Below are 13,607 nucleotides of genomic sequence, written 5' to 3'. Positions count from 1 at the left end.
GTCTTGGTCTTATATCACAAGTCGGTGTGGACTAACGCATTGCGAGAACATATACCGCCCCATCGACAACTTACAGCACATGCACCACTCGCATTAGAAATGTTGACTCCTGACTGTTCCACGCCAAGTCCAAATCAACAAGAAGCTCGCAGCATTGACTCAGCGGCGGTTCGACAAGTGCAGACTATCGATGAGACGCCAGTCATGATGAGAAAGCACGAAGGAAGGAGATGATCTCCAACTGCTGTGTAGTGCACAAATACATTTCGGATACTGCGTGTCGTCCTTCTTCCGCGGACTCTATCATGCCCATCTATTCTAATCTCAGATCAGTGTACTCTCGGTCCTTGACCTCCGTACACCTCTGCCTATAGCCGGGTCCCGACCCAGCATATCTCACAATCGTCCTCTTAGTCTTGCCAGGAACATTCCGATTAACACCACTCATCCAAGAATCCACCTCCAGCACCAAACTTCCCTTCGAACACTCATGCACATGCTCCGTCCACTCCTGCACCTTCTCCTCCTTCGCCTCCGCATACGTAACCCCCTTCTCAAAACAAAACTTAATAAAATCCCCTACCCAATTCACAGCAAACTCAATCGACCTCGGAATATTACCAAACGCCTGATGAGGTCCCAAAACAGTATTCATATTCGGAAAGCCTTTGATGAACAATCCCAAATAAGTCCTCACACCGTTCTCCCAAGCATCTTGAATTCTCAATCCATCAACTCCTCGGATATCCATACTCGTAAAGGGTCCTGTCACGGCATCGAACCCCGTAGCATAAATCAACACATCAACTTCAATATTCTCTCCAGTCTTCAATTGAATCCCTGTCTCCGTAATCTTTTCAATAGGCTCCTCATTCGCAATATCAACCAATCGCACTCGTGGGTCATTATATGCTTCGAAATAATTCGTCTCGAGCGGTAAACGTCTCGTTCCCAATCCATGGTTCTTCGGAAGCAGTTTCTCTGCGATTTTGGGATCGTTGACTCTTTGACGGATTTTGTTGGCGATCCAAGCACTATAAGCCGCATTCGCTTCGCGATCGAAACTGATATCAGCGAAATTCCCTAGCCATTTTCCAAAGCCGGGTTTGGAGTACAAGTCTTCCCAAATCGCGTGCCGTTCTTCTTCGGGGACTTCGAGCGTTTTGCGAGTGTCGGACATATGAATGAAACCGGACCAGGAATTTGAGCAGCGTTCGAAGATCTCAGGGTATTTTCTTCTGTACTCTGCCATTTCCTCTGGGGAGATGGGTTCGTTGCGGAGGGGAGCGGACCAGTTTGGTGTACGCTGAAAGACCGTGAGGGATTTGAGGTCGAAGTCGGGTTTTACGATTGTTTGGATAATTTGAATTCCTGTTGCGCCCGTTCCGATGATTCCAACACGTTTTCCTATGAGTTGTTGATTTCCGTCTGCTGGCCAGCGGGAGGGATGGAATGCTGGGCCTCTGAATTGGTCGACGCCTGGAATCAGTGGTAGTGTTGGGGCGCTGACGATACCCATTGCTGTGATGAGGAAGCGAGAGGTGTATGTCAGGCCGTGGCTGTCGGTCAAGAGCCATGTTCGATTGTCCTGCTGCCAATGAGCAGACAGGACTTTGGTGCTAAATTGCATGTATTGCCGGAGGTCAAACTTCTCTGTTAAGTACTGTGCATATTTCAGTGTCTCTGGCTGAGGTGCAAAGGTCTCTGTCCAGTTCCACTCGTCCAGTACTTCTTTTGAAAATGAGAAGCCATAGCTGACACTCTCTGAGTCAAAACGACAACCCGGGTAGCGGTTCCTGAACGAAAGTCAGGTGTGTACGAGGAGATACTGCTCCCTCACTCACCAGTGCCATGTACCACCTTCGCCCGTGGCCTCGTCCAAAGCTTTAACTTTTATTCCCAGCTGCTGCATTCGATACAGGGTATAGATACCGCTCAAACCACAACCAATGACGAGCACATCATACTCTGGCTGTACTGCTGGCCTTTCGATACTGCCCATTTTGAACGCCTTGTGACACTTGTATCGCAGGAAGTCGTAAGAAAGCGCCTCTGCTTGAAATCAAGAATGTTTGGTGCTTACGAGGCACTGAGGCAGGGATGATTGTGTCGTACTAGGGTATCAAGATGCAGAAGAGTTTTGTATGCAACCTATCGAGCTAGTTACTCCTCACATCTCCAAGCGATGGCATATGCTTCTCGAACCTCGGGGTTGCAAAGCGAAGTGACTAGCCTATCATCTATTGCTGAAGTGGCCAATTGCCGTGGGTACCTCAAGCTATCGGCCGGTCGTGGGCCCGAGTCCGGCAGCTCCAAAAGGTTAATGCCGCATAATGTGTTGTCGTGTTTTACTTTCGACTAGGGTGCCTGGACAAGGATTATTGCGCTATCTGATCTCGCTGCTGTTGCTTGACATCGAGATCACTGTGCGATGGTGTGAAGATAAAAGATGCGATGCGTAGATCGTGGATGATCACTGCAGTGCGAATTTGGGAATTCTGAACAAGCGTTTGACGTCCCTTCGAGTAGACATGCACTACCTAAGTTCGACATCGAAGTGTCAGGACATACCTTATGCTCAGATCGGGACTGAGAAGAGCCGCTGCATATTCATGAGCTCGGCCGCTTTCCACCTCCGCAGGCCCCGCTTGCTGGGTGACAAGCAGAGCATTGTGCTGGAGTTCGCAGCATCGATGAAAACTGATGGTAGAGCCATCAACGAGATTCAGTATGCATCTGAGAAATACCGCACCTAGATCATAGCTTGCAAGTCATGACTCAGAACATTGCTTCTCTTGACTGCATGACGTCCAGGACTGTGCGAGGAGGACTGATACACTGACTTTGCATCATAGAAATCGCATATTGTTGTAAGCCAGTGGATTATGTGCCAATGGACTCAAAGTGCTGGTTCGTTCAGCGCGCCAGATCTCCGTCTCATCAAGCAGCGATACCGGCGGCGGCCAGGCTGGACTGGGAGCAGGGCCGCCAGCCGATGTGTGAACAAGTCTTCACTCAGCAAGCTTCAGAACTTGTTCTCATCATAGGCCCCGCGAGCCAGAGTTTGCAAGCTGCAGAGTTAGTTCATGATGCATGCCTGCAGCCCTAACAAGCACACGAGTATCTCTCTCAAAACGGCTCGCCAAGCACGCCACGGTGCGCACCCCGAAGGCTCCTCTTGAACAATCATGTGAGCAGCCAGCATGTCGTTTTTTGATCCAGAGCAGTGGATTTCAGCGTCGTACTCCAGCGGATGAGGAGGTGTTGTCGTGTTTTCGGCAGAGGAAAGTTCGACTCGTGGCACTGGGGGGCGTGGATGTCGGCATTTCCGTTTCTGTCCACGCTGAATGGCATTTCCCGTTCTGTCTCGCTCATATCACCTCCATCGCTTCTCCTCATCCAACATACGTTCTCAAATGACTTCCTGTGTGAGTACAGAGCATATTCATGGCATTCCGCAGCTTTGAAATAACTAGGAAGATGGCGTAAAGCACGCCGTTCTCACCTCTCCTAGTGCTCGGACCGAGCTTACACGTACCAAGCCCGAAACGTCGATAGACTTCGGCCTGCGAGGGTCAATAGTTTGCTAGACGCCATCAGTGAAGCAGTGAAAGCAAAAGCAGCTTAGGTCCAGATTTTTCTCCTCCAAGTCCTCTCTGAATCACGACATCAAGTCTCGAAATCATCCCGCACGTCGTGATTTCGAATAGCCAGAAAACATGTCCTCCTCAGGCTCAGGAAAACAACTGACTCTCTTCGTAACAATGAAGATCAAGCCCGACAGAATTGAGGAATGGAAAGAAGCTCACAGACCAGTACGATCTCTTCCTCCAAAGCTCCTCTCCTTTGGGTCAACACTGAACTCTCATCCAGGTATGGGCAGCGACAGCCGCCGAGCCAGAACAAATCTTCTTCGACCTCTTCGAAGATCCCAAGGATCCCGGAACTTTTCGCTTCATCGAAGTGTGGTCCAAAGACCGTGAATGGTTCGAGAAGGAACAGTTCACAAAAGACTACTACAAGACGCTGTGGCCGAAGAGTGAGCCGACGTGGAGAGAGCCTGTTCAGGTTGAGTATTATGAGCGCTCGGGAGATGGTCTTATGACGTATCGGCAGGGTTATTTGGATTTGGGAAAGAAGATGGAGTAGTGAGAGCAACAGAATGCGAGGGGTTGGAGACTAGTGGTACCATCGATTCTGAATGAACCGAAGCTAGCTGGAGAACCCCAGCAATCTGCAATGCGGGCTTCTATGCATATGGTATCGAATCATTGACATGTGTAAGAGGTGACTCAAGAAGACCTCGTCTCTGTCTTCCGCCAATGTCGTGCGAGCTTCAGGATCAGCTTCATCATTTGCCACCGCCTGTTGGTGGAAGCCTGTTGCAAGACTTCAAGTCTCCACTATCTGTTCCTTCGAGTCATGAAGCGCTCGTCAATCTGACTTGGCGAGAATGTTGCTCAGCTGAGGGAAGCCTCGAGAACAAGCGATGCAGCGCATCACATCGCGTGCGTATGGCGAACATGAAGTCACTCGCTGCCATAAGGCGTCATTGGCGACGAGAGTATGCAAGTGTGTGGCAGTTGCCTTCGCGAGCAGTCCATGAATCCGTTCTCCAATGTGCCCCTCAGTCTGCGAGTATGCCCATACTGACACGTCGACCATCTCTTTCACGTCCAGATCATCGGCAAAACGGAGCTCCCCTCTCAAACGTTGCGTCATGTGTTCCGAGAGTGCTGAACAGTTATACTATGAGCACAATTATTAGGAGCTGCTCTCCACGACCGAGCACTAAATCGTCTTCGTACCTTATCGCCAATCATATGGAGGCGGATAGCAAGTCTGATGCGCGTCCCGGAGTCTTCTTCGGCGAACAGCTCTCCTCCCATCCTGCCAGTCAGACCGTAGAGCCAGAGCAGCAGACCTTTGACCTCGGCAGCGCTTTCGGGTAGTTCAATCACGGCGCTTTCGGACTCCTTGAAATCTCTGGTGCAGGCAGCGCGGAACCAAGGAGATGCGGTGCAAAGGACACTCTTGTGCAACTTGAACTTGGCGTCTCCAGCACACACAGTTACGTCGGCGAACTCATCGTTGTGGAACAGGCTGCAAGTGGTCAGCGAGGGCTTAAGATGCGGGAGGTGCTTCAGAAGTGTTTACCTTTCCATCGTCGCTGTCACTGCTTCATCGGCCATCTTGTTGACTGGGTCAAATGAGTACTTGTCGACTGTCGTGTCCGCGGAGGCTGATCAGATGAAGTTGCAGCGAGAAAGCCAACAGCGAGCTCGTGGTTCTTGCTGCCTGAATGCGCTGCTCCGCGTTCAGAACGCGGAAGTCGCGTGCAGGAAGTCACGTTCAGGAACGGAAGCCGCGTCTCGCTCTTGCCTGCTCAACTCGGCACCTTTCACATCACCAACTCACAAGTCAATCAATCCCACTCCAGTCCCCTTCCACCCCTTCAACAACTCCCCAATCTCTCCCTTCCCCTCACTCTCCGCATACTCCACCGCCGTCTTCCCATCCGCATTCCTCAAGCCCAAATCGCACCTCCCCGTCTCCAACAACAACCTCGCAATCTCCACACTTCCCTTCTTAACCGCACAATGCATCGGCGAATACCCATTATCACTCTTCGAATTCACATTTGCCCTCGCCTTCAACATAAGTTTCACACATTCAGCCTTCATATTCCAGCACGCAACAATTAACGCCGTATCACCATTCGCTGATGCGAGTTCGATGTTACATTTTTGCGACAACATGAACTCTAAACATTTCGGATGACCGTTTCCTGCGCAGCGGACGAGAGGGGGTTGTGGAGAATCGGACGTGGAAGGGACGGGAATATCTTCGATATCGATCGGGACGCCGTATTCGAGGAGGAGTTTGACGACGTTGATGTGTCCAAGACCTGCAGCGAGGTGCATAGGTTGGACGTCGACTTTGTTCACTGCGGTAGGGTTTGCGCCGGCGCGGATGAGGATGCGGGCGTTTTCGGCTTTGTCGACTCGTGCGGAGCGGTGGAGAGGTTGATCATTGTCCATATAGGATGTGATGCTCGCGCCCTTGCTAACCAGGTATTCGACTGTCAAGGTGTTGGAGATCTCGGCCGCGATGTGCAGAGGTGCTTGGTTGTATTGACCTTTGGCTTCGATGTCGGCTCCGGCTTCGACGAGGACTTTCACGCAGGGTAAGTGATGCCAGCGGAGCGCTAGATGGATCGGCTTATCGCCCTCGTCAGCTCGAGGGTCCAGGACGGCGCCTTTGGAGATTATGTATTTCAGTATTTCGGGTCTGTTGTTGCGGGCTGCTTGATGTATCGCACTCCATCCGCCGGCTCCTCTGGCTTCGATGTCGGCGCCCTTCGCTATCATGGCTTGCGCGATCGCAAAGTGTCCGAAGGCTACCGCTACGTTTAGAGGCTGGTTGCTCGACTTGTTTATGGCATCTATACGGGCACCTCGAGCCAACAACAATTCAGCTGCCGCAGTGGTGCCTTGTTCAGCGGCGACATGTAGTGCGGTGCCGCCCTTGCTCTCGAAGGCCTCGATATCTGCGCCTTTGTTAAGCAATAGATCGATGGTGACTGTCATGCCCTTGAAGACCGCTTTGTGAAGAGGTTGATCGCCAGCATGATTGATGGCATCCAGTTCCGCGCCTCGAGAAATTAGCAGATCGGCAACAGCAGCAGCGTTGAATTCTGCCGCGACGTGCAATGGGCTGTCTCCGTTCTCTGCTTCCGCTGCTATGTCGGCTCCTTTGCTCAGCAGTAGCTGCGTCGCTATCACATGCAAGTTCCCAGCTGCATGATGCAGTGGGTGCCAGCCAAGATACCCAACACACTCCAGGTCAGCTCCAGCTGCCAGAAGTGCTTTGATGACCTGCAAATCGCCCTTGATAGCGGCCCGATTCAGCGGCCAGTTCCCGTGCTTGTCTTGCACATGTATATTCGCTCCAGCTGTGCGAATGAGATACAGCGCGACTGGAGTCTTCTGCTCTCTGCATGCGAGATGCAGTGGTACCATCCCATCATTGTCGTTCGTGGTAGCCTCTATGTTTGCACCATACGATACTAGCGCTTTGACCACCTCTAGACTGCCGTTGTTTGCAGCCAGATGTAGTGGTTGGAAGCCCTGGGCATTTCGCGCGGATATGTCAGCTCCTTGTGAGCACAGTGACTTGACCTGGTCGATCTTGACATCGCGCACAGCAGCGAACAGCTTCTCACTTAGTGCTTTCTGATCTGGATTCGAGAGATCCGGCGCAGTCTGTGGTGTGGCAACTTCTCGGACCGGTAGTGAAGCGGGCACAGAAGATGGACTCTGAGATTCTGTCTTCTTCTCGGGCTTGTGGTGGTCTACCACAACAAAAGAGGCATCTTCTCGGCGTGTCTCGTTATCATTCACAAGAGTGCGAGAACCCGTCGACGCTTGGAAGGAATTAAAGGCTCTGCGGTAAGCCGGACTGTCCACGACTTGATCGTCGAACTCGAACAGAGTGACTTCAGCACCAGTGAGAATGCTCGGAACATACTTCTTGCGGTATGTACGGGATCTCCTCACCATAGTCTCGAGAGCTGCCGTATTGTCGCTCAGGATACGGCGCACGTTGGTCAGTGAGTCGCTGAATCACGTTGTCAGCGATATTCTCAAGACAGCAAAGAGACCGCATACGCCTGGATAGCTGACAGTAGCCCAGTAAGAGCTTGATTCAATCCTCGCAGCGTTTGCAGCCTCTCTGCAAGCTCTGCTTCATTCCACAGAAACTTTGCTTTCCCTAGCAGAGTACGTCCGGTCTTCGCACCGCATCTATCCACTGTATCGGATAGAGCCACAATAGTGACATCGCAGCTCTCCAGCGCATTGCGAAGATTGTCTCCTAAAGAAGGTACACCCGCGTCGTTGTGTGCTGCATCTGTCAGCTTGCTCGAGAACGCGGTCGGGTCTGCTTTCACGAGATGTTCGACCTGGCCGAGGGTAGAAGAGATGATGGCGCATTCTGCAGATATTGCGGTCAACGTAGTATTCGCTCGGTTGGCTTTGCCTGCTATGTCGTGAATTGAATTGCTCACGCGGGCAGTCGCGATAGCGAGACTCGACACGGCGACTGCAATGGACAGCGGATCCATAGTGCGGCACTACTTTGGCACATCATGAAGAACAAGAATAGTACTCTCGGATAGTTGGAGGTTGTTAGTCACTCAGCCCTGCCTTGGCGTGGCCTTGGGGACGGGTGTGGCGGTAGCTCAGCTGTGCTCTATGCGGTATGAATCTGCAGCTCTGGCCCATCGCGAATGCGAGCTCCCGAAATGGTATGTGTGCAGATCGCAGGCATGCGATGTTCGTGAATACCAAGTTGTTGCTTGCTCTTGCCACTGAATTTCCCTCTGTGTATGCTGTAGTGCCTCGCACGAGGCTGTCAACGCAGGCGTCTCGAGAATCGTCAGATCGGCAGCTACACTCCAATGCAGTCCTCCCGAATATGCCTCATCACCAAGGGTATGCTAGACCAGAGCATGTAAACCTACAGGTCATCCGGATTGAAACCCTCGACAACCGTTCCTCTCCTCTGCACATGTCCGCCAAACATCTCTTTCGCCCTTCTCTCCTCCTCCGCCTTTCGCGCCTTCGCTTCCTCCTCCTCCTTCGCCCGCCTTTGATCCTCAATCTCCTGCTCCTCTTTACTCAACTTCATCTTCGGATCTTCTCCCCGCTCTACCATCTTTTGAACATCTGCCAGCGCTCCTCTATTCATGACATATTGGTTCGGCCAAGGCTGGAAGTCCGCGTCGAGGTCCGGATTCAGCCATGCCAGATCCTGCTCTTGCAGAGACTTGTGGCCAACGTTGCCTTCGGCTTTGTTGAAGGCTGGATTTTGGTCTTCTGCTTGAGGCGTGGAGAGGCCGTTAGAGATCTGAGCAGTATTGTCGCCTGTTGTCTCGGCTGCTGCGGCAGAGATCAGGTCTGTTGACTTCGACTGCGCCTGCGCATCGTCTTTGAGCGGTTTGCGGTATGTGGGTGGTACGGTAGTCGGCGCAATGTATTTCGCATATGTCAGAAGTTCGTGAATGTCAATCTGTGGTTTCCGGTCTTTCGGTCTCGTGTCGATAGCAGGAATCGAGGCGATGTCTTTGCGCGCTTCGGCGAGCAGGCGGAGCGTGGTTTTAATCGTCTCGTCGAGCGACTCTGTCGTCGCGCGGAGCTCCTGGATTCGGAGGTGGTTCTGCTGATGTCTGACCACTGCGCTCACGATTTAGTGTCCTGATAGTATTCATGCTGCGGTGCAAGCCTACAGTCGTCCAAGTTCTGCTTCACTGCTTCATCTGCCGCAACAAGCTCATCTGCCGCAGCGAGGGAGGGATTGTAGGCTGCGATGGAGTCGGTGAGCTTCTGTAAGCTCGCGTCTATGCGCTGGTAGCTGGCCTGGAACTGTGAAAACATGTTAGCGACGATGTTGGTAGAGGTCAAAGAAGTCGCGTGTCGTGTGTCGCGACGGACTCAAAGCCGCAGGATTCACTTTCACATGCCGCATGCGCCAAGCCACGGGTCAATGGCCCGCCCAACAGAGCTGCGTGCCAACGCAGGGAAAGTGAAATGCACGTGAATAGTGAAACATGAACATCTGCTGGCTTATATCTACATTCCAAATAGCTTCGCAGCTCATGCTCCATAGTTCAATGCCTCTTCTGGACTCAGTAAATTCAAGTACAGTGACACCAGGTCTTCCGGCTCCTCGAAGAAGTCGAACGTCATAATGCCCAGCCTTCTGCCCCTCATGCTTTTGAGAATAGGAATAAGCTGTTGGTTTACCCCTCCATCTGGCGTCAGAGTGCCATTGCCGAGCGCCTGAATTTCAGGAGTGTCAGGAGGCTTATTGCCGGTGTTCGTGCTTGATGCAAAGCCCCAAAACAGACTGTCAGGGTGGTAGTCTGAGGCTGCTCGTTGGATATGAGCCTCTGTAGCATTCATCTTCATGCCGATAGTAGTTGTGGCTGGGGAGCCAACTTCAGCCATCGGATAGAAATAGTCCTGGATGTATGCCGTTTCCTCCGTAGTCTCGTTGTACACGAGCTCAATGTCTGCGCCATTGACAGTCCATTTCTTGGGTGAGAAGTGCAATCCTGGAAGAGCACTCTCGTACTGCTTCTGAACAAGGTCAAGATCGAAGCGTTTGAGGAGAGTGATCTTGCCTCTGGCTTGCGCAAGAGTGCCCAGCTCTCCCTTTGCTTGCACGATATACCGCTTCGCAGCGGGAGAGCTTAGAGTCTCATACAGAGAAATCTGCGTCTGCATGTCGTCGCCCCCACCCTCATGCTGAAAGGATAGGAATATTGCCTCGGTGGGATGGAGATCTAGCCAAGCATAGAACGCGTACATCACGTCTTCCACGGTTGCAGTTTCAGACTGCAGAGCATTGCCATGCCAAAAGACCAATGTCGTCCTCGTCACATCGAACGCGTACCGAAGGTCAAACACACGGATTCCAGCGTTGAGCATTTGTGAAAGCGACCTGGATTGGCATTTGTAATTGGCCGGGTCCACAGCCGAGATGTGCGCAAGGTCGTTGACATATTTCAGCGCCTTTTGTGTAGCACGGCTGTAATTCCAGGTGGCAGCATCATGTGCTCCGGGCAAGTTCAGGTGCACAATTCTCGTCTCGTCGTGGTACGCTTTCATCCACGTGGCTGTCGCCGGCTCCACGGTGTTGGGTAATAATAGACTCGAGGCGTGTCCGAAGATGGGCGAGGCATCTTGTAAGACTTTGTTCAGCGCCAAAGATGAGAGACGATGCTTTTCAGGTGCACTGTAGAAGGTAGGAAGCCCGCTCGGAAACCCCAGGAATGGTCCGGACAGTCTAGCTATGGAAGCGAAAACCAGGAGACCGGCAGTAATGACACTGAAGATCACGCAGATGCGCCATGCCGGAGTAGTGAGCGGTTTGAGCATCGCAGGCCATGTCGCAGGCTCGCGAGCCTATGTCGACGCGTCCATTGTATAAGTCAGACGGGTTGATCGGTATCACGCTGAGCTCATCACGAGACCGATGTCGACCACATTGAGTTTGAGCAGAGTCGTCCCTGACAATGCCGCAAGGAGGCGCATCGATCCGATCCGTCCAAACCATGTCTGGTTGAGTAAGACGGTAACTGGTTCCTGGACGCCAACAGTATGCTCAGTAGAAACCAGGAACCAACGTGAGGGATGAGGGCGATAGGGCTGAGTACAGCATGTGCTGGACAAGCGCACTGATTCTTGTTCCTGTTTACCAAGAAGTGGCCGTGTTTGTGCTGGTGACACAGCACGTGGGAGCGGACTACCTCCGAACTTGGCTCGGTCAAGCCTCGACACAAGCAGCTGAAGGCCGTTGCACTCGATTCAGAGCTCCGTGCAGATCACTCTATCACATGCAAAACCTCTGGCGCTTCGTACGCGCGGAGCTGGCGAAGAGGGAGGAGCTGGAGAGCAACGTGCAGACCTGCTCCTGGATGATCACGGACAGGCGAGCAACGGTTCCAACTCACGCCATGTCTTCGGTCCGCTGATGACGACGCATCTGCTCGTATCTGGCTGCTGCTAAACACTCCTCTTGCTGCTGATGCTGGACTGACTTTGAGCGCTCTCCTCTTCATTGCATGCCCTTGACACTGCTTGTATGCACCTGCTTGCTACCCTGGACCTACTTACCGCACCGCCGTCCGCTTCAATGACCCGCGACGCTCGCTATTCTCTGGACTCGAGCATTGCACGGTAGCAGGCCATCATGAGCTCCGCTTCTCTCTGGCCCGCTGCCCGCAGCTTCACGCTGCCTCGCATCGCCATCATCTCCATCCTGCTCGTCGCCGTCATCCTCTTTCGAGATACATGGTTGCCCACGGCCCGCGAATACACGACCGCCTACAAGCAGCCGGCACCTCTTGCGCCACAAGAAAACGGCAAGCCACTCATCGAGATCGATACAAGTCCGCCTCCCCCACTGTCGCCGTCGAGCAAAGCAGATGGGGACTGCAAGTCTTTGCCAGGCGCCGACAGGGTCATGGTAATCCTCAAGACTGGAGCAACCGAGCTGTACCAGAAGCTTCCAACCCACTTTGTCACCACGTTCAAGTGTGTGCCGAATTTCATGATCTTCTCCGATCTAAACCAAACATTTGCCGATGTACAAATCCACGATGCAATTGCTCCAGTCAGCCAGAAGATCCGGGAAGAGCATGAGGACTTCAAGCTGTATAGGGAGATTGAGAAATGGCAGCGTGAGGGCCAGGATATGAGCAAATTACAAGGCGGGAATGGATGGAATCTGGACAAGTGGAAGTTCTTGCCCATGTTTCATCAGGTCTTCGAGACTGCCGATGACAAGATCGACTGGTTCGTCATGATTGAGGCAGACACGAGCTTGTCGTGGCTGAACTTGCTGCTCTGGCTGCAGAAGATGGATCCCAAGAAGCCATACTACCTGGGGGCGCAGAATGTCATTGGGGACACAACATTTGCGCATGGAGGAAGTGGTGTCGTCGTTTCTAGGAAAGCGGCCGATACAATCGCAGCAGCACGCCAGAATGCAGGGAAAGAACGATACGATGAATCGTGGGAACGGGAGACTGCGGTGGCTTGTTGTGGTGACGAGATCCTGGCGAGAGCATTCCTCGCGGTTGAGATCCCGCTCACACCCGCGTGGCCGCTCATTCAGGGCGAGACGATAAGCACGATTGACTTCACACATCACCACTGGTGTACACCTGCCATAACATGGCATCATGTCACCCCGATCGAAGTCGACCAGTATTGGCAGTTTCAGCTCGATTGGGCAGAGGAACACGGCTGGCAGCATGAGTACCTGCACGGCAACATCTTCGACCATTTCGTCGCACAGCACGTCTCCGTAAACCGAACTTCGTGGAACAACCTGTCCAAAGACAAGAAGTTTGTAGCCGCACATCTCGCAGAGAAAGATGACACAGATTTCTACAAGCTCAAAGACTTTCAGCAGAGAGCAGTTGAATCAGAAGAGTTATGTGCTGAAGCGTGCATACGTGAGGGAGACGGCGAATGCATCCAGTGGATGTGGGCGCCCGGTCGGTGTCATCTGGGACGCGATATTCGCTTCGGAAAGAGTGACGAGCGAGAAGAGCAGCACTGGAATTGTGGCTGGATACAAGACCGGATCGAGAAGTTCAGGAAGAGCATGAGTGGTTGCAATATCAAATGGCACGGCTGAGGCGAATTCCATTGCATTTGGCGAGACGCGATGCTTTTCATATTATCTTCACAACAACAAGAATATCGTTGCGCAAGCGAGAGGCACATTGCTTAGGCTTTCCAAGTGCTGGGAGCTAGAGTCATGTAGATATAGAGAACGTGATGGGATTCATGGAGCCCGGCGTTTGGGGAAAAGGTCGTCTTGGCAATCAAAAATGGCATGTCAGGGATTTGTGCATAGACTGCGCTACAGCGTTTCAGATGGGTGAGGGTCGGAGCACCTCGGTCACGGAAAGAGTGGATCATGAACGAGAGCTTCAGCGGGGAACGTTTGGGATAGAGTGTCGGGAGAGAAGTCATGCGAGCTCTTCAGCAATCCCAGGCGATGTCATGAGGTACCATCTACCCGCACAC

At 52.5% G+C, this 13,607-nt stretch overlaps 7 protein-coding genes across 7 annotated transcripts; 2 read left to right on the top strand and 5 right to left on the bottom strand.

Annotated features, from left to right (window-relative positions):
• Positions 1–313: 313 nt before the first annotated feature.
• On the bottom strand, positions 314–2,002 carry CKM354_001178000 (uncharacterized protein; the record flags this gene model as incomplete). The annotated part of the gene is made up of 2 exons (XM_044807282.1): positions 314–1,796; positions 1,845–2,002. 2 exons carry the CDS (start codon positions 2,000–2,002, stop codon positions 314–316), a joined length of 1,641 nt encoding a protein of 546 aa, XP_044663217.1.
• A 1,717-nt stretch (positions 2,003–3,719) lies between these two features.
• CKM354_001177900 (uncharacterized protein) lies at positions 3,720–4,149 on the top strand (the record flags this gene model as incomplete). Its single annotated transcript, XM_044807281.1, has 2 exons — positions 3,720–3,815; positions 3,874–4,149. 2 exons carry the CDS (start codon positions 3,720–3,722, stop codon positions 4,147–4,149), a joined length of 372 nt encoding a protein of 123 aa, XP_044663216.1.
• A 285-nt stretch (positions 4,150–4,434) lies between these two features.
• On the bottom strand, positions 4,435–5,192 carry CKM354_001177800 (uncharacterized protein; the record flags this gene model as incomplete). The annotated part of the gene is made up of 3 exons (XM_044807280.1): positions 4,435–4,749; positions 4,809–5,103; positions 5,158–5,192. 3 exons carry the CDS (start codon positions 5,190–5,192, stop codon positions 4,435–4,437), a joined length of 645 nt encoding a protein of 214 aa, XP_044663215.1.
• A 222-nt stretch (positions 5,193–5,414) lies between these two features.
• CKM354_001177700 (uncharacterized protein) lies at positions 5,415–8,125 on the bottom strand (the record flags this gene model as incomplete). Its single annotated transcript, XM_044807279.1, has 2 exons — positions 5,415–7,620; positions 7,671–8,125. 2 exons carry the CDS (start codon positions 8,123–8,125, stop codon positions 5,415–5,417), a joined length of 2,661 nt encoding a protein of 886 aa, XP_044663214.1.
• Positions 8,126–8,520: 395 nt separating this feature from the next.
• Positions 8,521–9,437, bottom strand: CKM354_001177600 (uncharacterized protein; the record flags this gene model as incomplete). The annotated part of the gene is made up of 2 exons (XM_044807278.1): positions 8,521–9,236; positions 9,290–9,437. 2 exons carry the CDS (start codon positions 9,435–9,437, stop codon positions 8,521–8,523), a joined length of 864 nt encoding a protein of 287 aa, XP_044663213.1.
• Positions 9,438–9,656: 219 nt separating this feature from the next.
• CKM354_001177500 (uncharacterized protein) lies at positions 9,657–10,943 on the bottom strand (the record flags this gene model as incomplete). Its single annotated transcript, XM_044807277.1, has 1 exon — positions 9,657–10,943. The coding sequence occupies one exon, from the start codon at positions 10,941–10,943 to the stop codon at positions 9,657–9,659; it is 1,287 nt and encodes a 428-aa protein (XP_044663212.1).
• An 814-nt stretch (positions 10,944–11,757) lies between these two features.
• On the top strand, positions 11,758–13,212 carry CKM354_001177400 (uncharacterized protein; the record flags this gene model as incomplete). Its single annotated transcript, XM_044807276.1, has 1 exon — positions 11,758–13,212. The coding sequence occupies one exon, from the start codon at positions 11,758–11,760 to the stop codon at positions 13,210–13,212; it is 1,455 nt and encodes a 484-aa protein (XP_044663211.1).
• Positions 13,213–13,607: the final 395 nt, after the last annotated feature.

This window comes from Cercospora kikuchii (assembly GCF_019650295.1).
Source record: "Cercospora kikuchii DNA, contig_00008, whole genome shotgun sequence".
Classification (NCBI taxonomy): domain Eukaryota; kingdom Fungi; phylum Ascomycota; class Dothideomycetes; order Mycosphaerellales; family Mycosphaerellaceae; genus Cercospora; species Cercospora kikuchii.
This window is presented reverse-complemented; position numbering and strand designations above follow the sequence as displayed.